The 11,741-nt window shown below is 40.7% G+C and overlaps 1 protein-coding gene and 1 pseudogene across 2 annotated transcripts; one reads left to right on the top strand and one right to left on the bottom strand.

Moving 5' to 3' along the window:
- The first annotated feature begins 497 nt into the window (after positions 1–497).
- On the top strand, positions 498–1,203 carry LOC115672218 ((+)-cis,trans-nepetalactol synthase NEPS2-like; annotated as a pseudogene).
- A 2,472-nt stretch (positions 1,204–3,675) lies between these two features.
- LOC115672178 (uncharacterized) lies at positions 3,676–10,926 on the bottom strand. Of its 2 annotated transcripts, none has more exons than XM_030593953.2 (2): positions 10,849–10,926; positions 3,676–6,002 (listed from the first exon to the last, which is right to left on the bottom strand). In XM_030593953.2, the coding sequence occupies exons 1-2, from the start codon at positions 10,875–10,877 to the stop codon at positions 3,827–3,829; spliced, it is 2,205 nt and encodes a 734-aa protein (XP_030449813.2). In that variant the 5' UTR covers positions 10,878–10,926; the 3' UTR covers positions 3,676–3,826. The 2 variants fall into 2 exon arrangements, with proteins under 2 accessions (XP_030449813.2, XP_056172246.1); XM_056316271.1 differs by lacking the exon at positions 10,849–10,926 and adding an exon at positions 6,122–6,381.
- Positions 10,927–11,741: the final 815 nt, after the last annotated feature.

Below are 11,741 nucleotides of genomic sequence, written 5' to 3'. Positions count from 1 at the left end.
AGAAAGAATAAAAGAGTCCACCGAAAAGGTTTAATTTGGAAAATTTTCATTGGTTAACAAATGAGGAAAAATGACTAAACAATTGAAAGTATGCATTATTAATATTGGTATCTATGGAGAAAATAAAAAACTTTAAAATACCAAAATTATACAACGCATATAAAGAAATCAACTTAAGCATATGAATTTCCACATTTTGAGGATATGATCGTAGGTGGTGGCAGTGTCCGGCGAGATGGGGCCGACCATACTTACATCCATCTAGGCCCACGTGAGGAGAGGAAATTCGCCCCATCCTCACACCAAAACCCATTAGTTGCGAATTTCATCCGTCCTAATTAGAGCAATGTAACACGCATTCAACAGAAAGTCAACATCGAATATTCAATGTAAACATACTTGTCCTCAAGTTCTATATATGAAGTGGCTCTGCACCTCACTCGGCACAACTTCATAGGCCATTTCTGTTTTTAGTTTTGCATTCTCTGCCTGCAGAAATGACAAGCCACGCCACAAACAAACTTGACGGCAAGGTAGCTATCATAACCGGAGGCACAAGTGGCATCAGTGAGTGAACAGCCTGACGGTTGGCGAATTACGGCCTTGTATATCATGATTGCCGATGTCCAAGACGAAAAGAGCCAAGACCTCACGACATCCATAGGATCCCATCGGTGCACCTACATCCATTGCGATGTCACAGACTCTTCAGTCAAACGGTCGCCTAGACATCTTGTTCAGCAACGCAGGCATAATGAATAACATCAAACATGACATTCTCGAGTTTGACATACCTGCTTTTGAAAGCCTTTTTGCTGTCAATGTTCGGGGAATGGCCGCCTGTGTCAAGCACGGGGGCACACGCCATGGTGGCGGGGGGCATAAAAGGAAGCATAATTTGCACGGCAAGCATCTTGGCCAGCAACGGATACCGGAATCACATGGAGTATATAAAGTCTAAGCATACGGTGCTGGGTTTGGTGAGGTCGGCGATCAAGCAACTTGGAGCATATGGCATATGAGTGAACTGTGTCTCACCCAGACCAGTGAGAGGATGTTTGAGTCTAGTTCAAGCCTGAAAGGAGTGCTAAAAGCGAAGCATGTGGCTGATGCCATGGTGTTTCTTGCTTCTGAAGAGGCCGAATTCATCGACAGCCATGATCTGGTGGTCAATGGAGGATCAGCATAATGGTGTCACACCCCGTATCCTACGGAAATAGGGGTAGTGACATGGCCGTCCTTCCTCTCGAAGGACGCAGCCTCAAACCATACCCAAAAATCAACTCCCAAATGTTCCCATTAAAAGCGCTCTCGAACTATCGGCTACTGACCGAGGAACCTAAAAAACACGAAAGATGAAAGGAATGAGCTACCACGGCCTAGTGAGTAGTATATTTCTTCCAAACAGATCGAACAATCACTATACATCGTTATAAAATGATATCAATCTCATCAGTTCAAATTCAATATGCGATATACGTAAAATATCGAAAATGTATGATAATTTTCACACAAAACTTTATATGTACAAGATTAGTCAACAAAACTTATTCAACAATAACAAACAACCATCAATGGTCTAGTCCATTGACTAATCTCATCAAATTACACGTCGATGATCTACTCCATCAACTAATTTAATGCTCATCATCAAACTACGGTCACACTTAATGCTGAGACGAAGGCGACCAAGTTTACCCCCCTTGGCTTGGTCTACCCCCTATATCAGCTGGCGGTTCAACCCAAAAGGACGTAACATTATGCATACTCCCCCCCCAATGGGTTCTCATCATAACGATGTGAGCAATATCAACCAACATCTTTCTCCAACAATCCACAATCAACACCAGAAAGCCATTTCATAAAACGGTTTTACAAACCGAATCATATAACCTTTCACAATTCTATTTATCAATTAGAATGGATTTTGTAAAACATTTCGCAGACAAATACGTACAACTTTTGGCAATTCCCTTCGCAAAACATTTAACCAAAGTATTCACAAATGATCATTTCAAACTACTTCATAAGACTTTCCAATGCCTTTTCATTCAACTAAAAAGATAGTAAAAGTTCGATCCAGTTTATGCAAGAAACATGCTCTTAATAACTCATACTATATTAAAACTCTATCATTTTCAAGATATGAGTTTGTAAATTCATAGAAGAAATAGTACCACTCACCTGAAAAAAGCCGAAAACCAACTTACGGTGGTTACTCGAATCAACGCACTCTCATTCCTATCAATTAATTGAAAAATGGTATTCAAAACCGAGTAATACACAACTCTAACAAATGACTCGACTAAACCATGTTTAATCATCGATAAAACGACTTCTACATTCTAACGAGTAACCTCGTTTAAAGTAAACGTTCATCTTTTTCCTTACGCGTATCATCCATTACGCGTAACTCACACGCGAACTTCAGAATTTCGTTCCAATCAACCTGTACTTCGGAATCGATTTTCGTCGAACCCCACGGCTCCGCAATGTCTTAAATTATCATTTCCACAAAAATCATAGCCTAATAACTCCTCAATCGAACCGCGTAGTTCAAAATCGACGTCACTTCGAACTCGTGCCCTTAATCCGAAAATTACTCCAATTAAACGAACAATCGGCTTGATTACTCACCAGGTGTTGCGATTCGTAATTGATTCAACTTGTCAGGACGTCCGGATTGTGAACGTGCGGAAATTTTCTTCGCTCCCTCTTTTCCCCTTTTCCTCTCATCTCCACGATCGCCTCTTAGTTCCTGTTTAATCCGCCGCTTACTGCTTCTTCTTTCCTCTTAGTTCCTGTCTAATGGACTAGTTTATGGCCCATATATTACAAATGGGCTATCGAAGACGAAGTTCTCGACCTGAACCTCAATCACCGGCGGCACCATTAGGGGAGACAATTGCAAACTGATTTTTCTCTTCTCCTTTTTCCAAACCATCTCTCTTTATGCAGGCTGAGAAGTTGCTAAGGATAAGGACTTCAAATTACTGTGGCCACAAGGAGAAAGTGAAGTGTTGGATAAGTGCGTGATATTCAACTTTCTTGATAATGAATTCTAGCTACCTGTCTCTGTACATTCTTTTAAGCACGTGAATAAAAAAACAAAGGTGTTTAATTCTTGATCTCAATGTACAATTGTTGAGATATAAAGATATTATAAATGTTACATTTTGCAAGAAAACAATACAACAATAAAAAATAATAAATAAAGAGATCGTTCTATTACAAGAGTTGTCAATCCCTTGATTCTAGCATCTCCAAGAATTAGGTTGCAATTTATAGATAATTTTCCTATATTTAAATTTTTTCACTTTAAATATTGGGAGAAAGAATCGCAACTAGAAGTTATAAATAGGCAAAAATCGGCCCAGTAAAAAGTTATTAACCACATGCACAAGCCAGCCACTATTGAAACTTATGAATCACTCTAAACAAATTACTAGTCTCATTCTCGCTAATAGACACATACTTACTTTTCTAAAATTAAGAACTTACAAATCGGTTGAAAATTGATTGAGGTAAGGATTTACTAACCAAATCACCATATGTAAAGTTACTAACCACGTGGAGGAGTGGCTAATTGCGATAGGTCTCAAGTTACTAATCACTTTGAGGGACTCAAATTTTCCGTCCCAATTTGACTGGCTTCAGTGAAATACCTCTGGTAAATGACTGATACACAGTTTCATTATTTCCTGACAACTCCAAGTACAACAAAATATCGAAATAAGTCCCTCACCATCTCAAGATGACGAGCTTAACTTATTAATATTACCCAAATAACATTAGGTTAACCAAACGACACATTCCACCGGAACTTCTAGTTCATGATCAGTTTGGTGATGCGTTTTGCTCCGGGAGTTTGTTCTGGCAGAGCTATGCCGAAATGCGCCATGAGAAGCCAAACATGGCTGAGAAGCTCTCCTCCTCTGCTCAAGCTCTCGCAATGTTCGTAGCCTTTGCTTTGGTAAGCCGCCGACATCAGTATTATCGCCCAGACCTTGCCGATCACGTCCCATTTCCTGGGGACTTCAGTCAACTGGGACGCGAGATAGCATGCGTCAAACAGCACCGACATGCTTTTCTCTCCGCGCATCTTCCACGCGGGGAGGTCACGATGAGTACTCACTTTGAACAGAAGATGGCAGACTTTGCACAGATCTAGCGACTCTCGAGACTTGTGCTCTTTGTTGCAGCCGTAACCATCAGTGTGGCGATGTGCCTCTTTCTCGAATAATCTCTTCGCCCACTTGATGACCGATAAGATGCGGCCTTCCTTCTTTGACAACACCGCTTGCTTGTCTTCGAGGTACTTCTGAGCATCGACCAAAGTGTCTTCGTATTGGAACACCCCTATCCCTGTTGGCAACAAGGAAGGATGGAAAACTAAAAGATAGAGCATGTACCGGGAGACCAACTTACTCATCTTGAAGCTCAAAATGTCTTCCAAGATTTCGTTACTGCCGCGGTCCTTGTAGTAACAGAGCTCAGTGGCGATGTGCCAGATGAGGATGCTCTGGTCAAACTCCACTTCCACGCTCCAGAATAGCTCCATGCAGTTTGACTTCTTCAGTACCTCGCGCGCCTCCAGCTTAATACTGTCCAACAAGCTCTTCGATCTGCGGGCCGGTTCCAGATCTCTGACCGTTTCCCGCATATGACTGAAGATCCATTCTTTGACGTTGTTCCTGAACTCTTTTTGACCGATATAAAAGTACTTCTCCACCTTCTTGACTAACCTGGCTTGCCACGGGCACTTGCGGAAGATCCTGTTTCCTTTCTTGGTAGAAAATCTCAAGAGGCTGAACTGGGCCACCGAATTCCTCCATCTTTTTTTCGGGAAGAACCGGAGAAAAATGATGGCAGACGAAATTGTGGATCTCTTTGATTTCTCAAGCCGCCAGCAGTCGACCCAATCGGATGAAAGTGCTAGAAGAAGCGAGTAAACCTCTAAAAGTATAGTCACGCTTACAAGCAAGAAAGTTATACAGATGTCAACTTTGGGGTAATCTTTCTTATCCCGTAAGGAGAATAATACCAACACTGCACAGGGCACCGAGAGACTAATGGCCCAACGAATGATGCTCCAAGCACAGTTCAGCAACTGTACCTTGGTGTAAAGCACATCGTACATGAACCCGAGCTCGATCTCCATGATTGTAAAAGCCGTCACCGAATCCATGTCCAAGTCCATGAAAATGCGGTTACTGGCGACCAGGTCGCCAGAGTTGAGGATCAGGCTCATGAAGACAAGCTTGAACATCTTGAATAATTTATAGGCTTTGACCAGAGTCTTTTCATCATCGGAGGCTTGACCGCTCACTGAGAGACCCTCCGGCGCTGAAAACTCTATGACCTCATCGAACCTGACCTGGTAACCCTCCTCTTTCTTCAGAACGTACTGCTCCATTTTCCTGGGGTATATGGGACCAAAATTGGGAGGCGAACGCATCGAATCTTGAAGATGATCTTTGCTCGCCCAGTACAAACACAATGTCTTCTCAGCATATTTGATGAACCCCACCAGGATCATACCCTTTGCTATCAACGACAGGGTAGACCCTGACAAGGCCATATAGTAAATGTAACAAGCTAGTCCTACCTGGACGCAAAGCCGCGCCAACTGCCTCAACCATAGCTCGTTGTCCGCCAGGGCAAACGCAGTGATCGTGTCGGGCCCGCCCAAGTGGAGGAGAAGGAACGATGCCCAGAACGCTGTGATCTGGCTCTGTGGATCAAATGTCCCCTTCGTTTCCTTGATGTTGGCCAGGCGGTTCGAGAGGACGCCGAGCGTTACGGTTGCGACAGACTCGGCCGATAGGTACATCGTCCAGACCACGAATTGGATCCACGTACTGGAGATGGATTTCCTCTTGTTGCCTTTAGTCGCAAGGGTCAACTGGAGAAACAAGCTGAGGAGGATGAGCAACCGCAGCTCCCACTCCTTCCACAGTTCACGAGTGTTTCGGAGGAGCAGCGAAAATCCCATGGTTGAACTCGAAATGTCAGCACCAAAAGGCGCAACGATCAGGGCGCCGTCTCAAAGAGCGGTCAAATTTTGAATAATATATGAAGAGGACAAAACAAGGCAAAACAACATAAGCCTCGAGATTACCTCAGCATCATCGTCAGAACTGCGACCATTTTATATGCATTAACTTCGGGATAAGAATCAAATTTGGAAGCACATCTTTACCCTGCATAACATTACAAGTAACACAAAAGCAGTGCGCTTTTCAAAACGTCCGCAACACAACACTCGCGACACCACTTTCGGATGCACAATTTTCATGCAATTCTCTGCATTTGCCCAAGGGGGAAGTAAAGCGATAAAATTAGGTTCTAGCATTCGTACTAGCTTGAGTATAATCTACTTTAATTGAGAAGATCAGATTATAGGCTAAGTGTTAAAATTTGGTTTCTCAATCACTGCTTAAAATTAGAATCTCATGAACTTCACTTTATTCATTGTGATTTTCACACTCTGCCCGACACGTATCACCAGCCTGACGCGATTCATATGGAATATAAACTTCACCTGGTAGGCTTGCCATAACAAGTAAAGACACACTAAAAGGCCAAAAGAGGTTGATAAATGCTCACTCCAAGTTGAAGCAATATTAATGCATCGAGTTAATTGCTTTGATTCCAAGCGATTCCATTCATTGGTGAAACTTTTTGGAAAATGTGATCTCTAAGCTGAAACTTTAAAGGTCGTAGCTGCTTATCTGCACAAGATTTTGATCTGACTTTGTGCGGTCCAAAGTCCCTCTCTAACAACTTGTGTGACATTAGAAAAAAATCTTAATCAATTCTGGCCCAGTCAATCTCCTCTTGCCAACCTCCTCCCAGCAAATAGGAGATTTACACACAAAAATAAATAGGAGATTTACACTTGCATCCATATAACTCTTCAAATAGAGTCGTGCCAATACTCTGCTCATGGCTATTGTAATTGTTGTATATTAACCGAACGCCGAAGCTAACTCAGATATTGCAAATTAAGTCAATGCGAGAATGTCAGAGAAATAAATGAGGAACGATAAAGGATACCAAAATTTACGTGATTCGTTTTGAGTATCAATATCTGTATCTATAAGGAGAGCCAACACCGAATAATTCGCTAGTATCCAATAATCAAAGTTTACAATCGCTTACATACTCGAGTATTTTTCATAACTAAATTAAACCCAAACCCAAAATATTTATAAAAAAACAACTCAAATGAAAGTAAAAACTCACAGCACAACATCAACGTGTCTAGAGCTTCCTCATCGTGCACCCACACGAAACGCTGCCTGTGTGTGTTTTGGATTTTCCTTTGTGCGGCGTCTAAGGAAAGAACACACTAGCCACGCCTGCTTCTTCTTTTACTGTGTGGCTACAGGTGGCTACATGAAGGAATCCACAAGCGCTTGACTGTACGGCTATATCTAGGGGAACCTACCTAGGGTTGCTTAATTTTTCCTTTTATCTCAATACCCCTTGGGCCTAGTCATGGCCACGAGCCGGTTTCGGCCCGAAATTAGCCTAGTCAAACCCATGCCCGGCCCGTTAACCGGGCCTGCGGTTCGGAACCGGAACCTGCCCGTGGCCTATAGGCCCGTGGTTCGGAATCGGAACCGGCCCGTGGCCTACGGGCCCAGTTCCGGTTCAAAAAAAAAAAACAAAAAACCTACAGCCTGCTGGCCCGTTGCTAGGGCAGCCTTTGTAGGCTGCCTTGGCAAAGGGCAAAAATAAAATAAAAAATAAAAAAAATAAAAAAGATAACCGTTGCAAATTGCAACGGTTATTTAGCCTTTTTTTTTTCTAAATTTTCTTCTCATTTTTTTCTTATAAATTCTCTCAAATTCTTTCAAATTCTCTTATTCTCTCAAATTCTTTCAAATTCTCTTCTCTCAAATTTTCTCAATACTCTAAATTCTCTCAAATTCTCTTAAATTCTCTCAATTTTCTCAATCCGCGCAATTCTCTCTTAATTCTCCCAATCAATCCGCTCAATTCTCTCAATCCACTCGAAAAATGGCAAGTGGAAGTCAAGTGCCAACTGGCAAAGGTAAGAATATCATGACGGAATCCCATCATTCTTTTGATCCTCGTGATTATGCAGATTTTCAAGATGATGAAATCAACATTTTTCCCAATGTGAAGCACGTCCCGATGCAAGAAAGTCTTCATCCTCATGCCGAAATATCTACAACAAAGGAGGCGGAGCGGGAACTTACATTTGACATTTGGAACCACTTCACGAAAACGGAAAGATTTGATATTGGTCAAAAAAGGTATGATATAATTTGTAAACATTGTGGAAAAATATATAAATATACAGATGGACAAGGATATGGAACATTCAAACAACATCTTAGAAGCAAACATCCAACCCAAGCGGGAATCGATATCAAGCAACAACAAATTTCTGGGTACGTCAATCCTAACACTTCTCCTTTATTTCGTTTTAATGAAAAAACTTATAAGGAAGAATTAGGTAAATTTGTTTCCGTTGAGCATTTGTCATTTAACTTTGGAGAAAGATTTGGTTTTAATCAATTTGTACAAAAAGCATGTGCTCTAAAGCAAGACGTGTTCCTAGAAATTCACTTAAACAAGTAGTTAAAGATATTTACAAAAATGGAAAAAAAGATTTACAAAACTTTTTTATGCAATTTAATGGATGTGTGCATATAGGTAGTGATATTTGGAGTGATCATTGGCAAATTCATTCTTACATGGGTATAACATGTCATTGGATAGATGACGATTGGAATATTAAAAAAAGAGTTATTGCATTTAGAGTTTTCGATGGTAAGCATACGGCAAATAATATCTATAGAATAATTAGGCAAATTTTAGAAGAATATTATTTGCTTAACAAAAATTTTTCAATTGGTTTTGATAATACCGTGGCAAATACCGCTTCAATTGCCGATTTAGAAAATATTTGTAAACCCGCTTTTGGCAGAAAATTTTTTCACGTTAGATGTGCTTGTCATGTTTTAAATTTATGTGTACAAGATGGTTTGAAAACTCTTGATATTTTTCTTGAACCAATAAAAACGGCTATTCAATTTTTATGAAAACATCCCCAAAAAATGAAAGAATAGGGTAGATTTTGTAAAGCAAATGACAAAAAGCCAAAAAGATTTCCAAGAGATGTTCCAACTCGTTAGAATTCTACTTTCCACTTGCTTAGTGAATTTTTTGCATATAAAGATTTATTATGTGCATTCATTTCTAATAATATACCTCAGATTAATTTATACCCGTAAGAGTGGGATATTTGCAAAAAATATTTAGATATTTTAAAGGTTTTTAATGATGCAACTTATACTTTATCCGGTATTTATTATCCTACTACGCATTTATTTTTAGTAGAATGTATTAATATTGTCGGAGTTTTTGAGGAATATGAAAATGATGTTGAATTATAAAATACTATAGTAACAATGAAAATGAAGTAGCTACATTATTATAGCGAAATTCTCATTATTTATTTAGTTGCTTGTGTTTTTTATCCGCGTTGCAAATTATATGGTTTAAGTGATTATTTGCATATGTATTATCAATGTTTATATTATGATACGGTAAATATTACAACCATACTAAGTGAGGTTAAAAACTTAGTAATATAATTATATAATGAATTTTATACTAAATATAATTTAGGTGATATTAGATCTTCTCAATCTACCGAGACACAAAGTGAGAGTACAGGTAAAATTAGTAGAGGGTACCAACTTTTATTACATAGACAAAAAAAGCAAAAGGGAGTAATAGGAAATATTTCTGAATTAGAGATTTATCTAACTGTTTTCTTTGAATTTACTGAATTCGAAGGTAGTACAGGTTTTTTAATTTTGGATTGGTGGAAGAGGCACGCAAGCCAATACCCAATCCTTTCTCTTATTGCAAAACAAATTTTTGCAACCCCTTGTTCCACAGTTGCGATCGAACAAGCATTTAGTGTCGGTAATATTTTACACGAACATCGTTCAAGATTATTTCCAGAATCAGTGGAGGCTCACGCTTGTGTCGATGATTGGACGAAGGCTCAATACCGACAACAAGAGATAGATCAGAATAATGAATCCGGATTCTTTAACGACGGAGATACCACCGCTACCGGTACCAGTACCAGAACGGATAGCGACGACTGAGAGTAAAAAAACTGTTGGAGTTGGCAAATATTTTCGGAGACCCTTGTTTCTCATACCGAGCACGCCCACGTGAGCTTAGGGAAACCGAAGTATAATCCGATGACATGTGACCCTTGCGCACGGAATGCGGGGGTTCGGGGGCAGCACCCCGAAACGGTGGTCCCGCTGACCGGTCAGCGGGCGGGGGTTCCGCTCCCCGGTGAGCCAGGTCGCCAGAGTTGAGGATCAGGCAAATGCGGTGATCGTGTCGGGCCCGCCCAAGTGGAAGAGAAGAAACGACACCCAGAACGCTGTGATCTGGCTCTGTGGAACAAATGTCCCCTTAGTTTCCTGGATGTTGGCTAGGTGGTTCAAGAGGATGCCAAGCGTTACGGTTGCAACGGACTCAGACAATAGGTACAACGTCCATACCAGGAATTGGATCCGCTTACTAGAGATGGATTTCCTCTTGCTGCCTTGAGTCGCAAGGGTCAATTGGAGAAAAGAGCTGAGGAGTATGAGCAACCGCAGCTCCCACTCCTTCCACAGTTCACTAGTGTTTCGGGGGAGCAGCGAAAATCCCATGTTTGAACTTGAAACGTCAGCACCGCAAGGCACAATGATTGGGGCAACGTGTCAAAGAGCAGTCAAAATTAATATAATATTTGGAGAGGACAACAAGGCAAAACAGCATTAGCCTCGAATTTACTTCAGCGTCATCATCATAATTGCCACCATTTTGTAAGCATTAACTTCGGGATAGGAATCAAATTCAGAAGCACCTCTTTACCCTACATAACCTTACAAGGAACAAAAAAGCAGTGCGCTTTTCAAAACATCCGCAACATAGCACTCGCGACACCACTTTCGGATGCATAATTTTCACGTAATTCTCTGCATTTGCCCGAGGGGGAAGTAAAGCAACAAAATCAAATTCCAACATTCATACTAGCTTGAGTATAATCTGCCTTAATTGAGAAGATCAGAATATAGGCCAAGTGTTAAAAGTTTGGTTTCTCAATCATGGCTTAAAATTAGAATCTTATGAACTTCGCTCTATTCACTGTGATTTTCACACTCTATCCAGCACGCATCACTAGCCCGACGTGATTCATGTGGAATATAGACTTCAACTATTTGGCTTCACCTATAACAAGTAAAGACACACTAAAAGGCCAAAAGAGGGTGATAAATGCTCACTCCAAGTTGAAGCAATCTTGATGCATCGAGTTGATTGCTTTGATTCCAAGCTACTTCTTTCATTGGTGAAACTTTCTACAAAACAAGATCTCTAAGCTGAAACTCTAAAGGTCGTAGTTGCTTATTTACACAAGATTTTGATCCGACTTTGTGCAATCCAAAGTCCCTCTCTAACAACTCATGTGACATTAGACGAAATCTTTATCATTTCTGGCCCAGTCAATCTCCTCTCGCCAACCTCCTCCCAACAAATAGGAGATCTACACTTGAGTCCATATAAGTGGAACTCAACCACATGCAAGTGATACTCCAGCTACCTGTATAACCAATTACACATGCTCTCGGTGTGATGCCCCAGAACATCACGTACAACACGTGTTTCTTTATAATTATATCCACTTT

Source organism: Syzygium oleosum, unplaced genomic scaffold (assembly GCF_021117445.2).
Source record: "Syzygium oleosum isolate NSW1041296 unplaced genomic scaffold, Sole_v2.1 Sole_v2.12, whole genome shotgun sequence".
In the NCBI taxonomy this organism is placed as follows: domain Eukaryota; kingdom Viridiplantae; phylum Streptophyta; class Magnoliopsida; order Myrtales; family Myrtaceae; genus Syzygium; species Syzygium oleosum.
This window is presented reverse-complemented; position numbering and strand designations above follow the sequence as displayed.

Excerpts from the sequence above, each read along its gene's own strand:
- LOC115672178 (XM_030593953.2), bottom strand. The coding sequence starts at position 10,877 with ATGGTGGCAATTATGATGATGACGCTGAA. Across the intron at positions 6,003-10,848 it reads ATTATGATGATGACGCTGAA|TTCAACCATGGGATTTTCGC; the intron begins GTAAATTCGAGG and ends TGACATTTCGAG.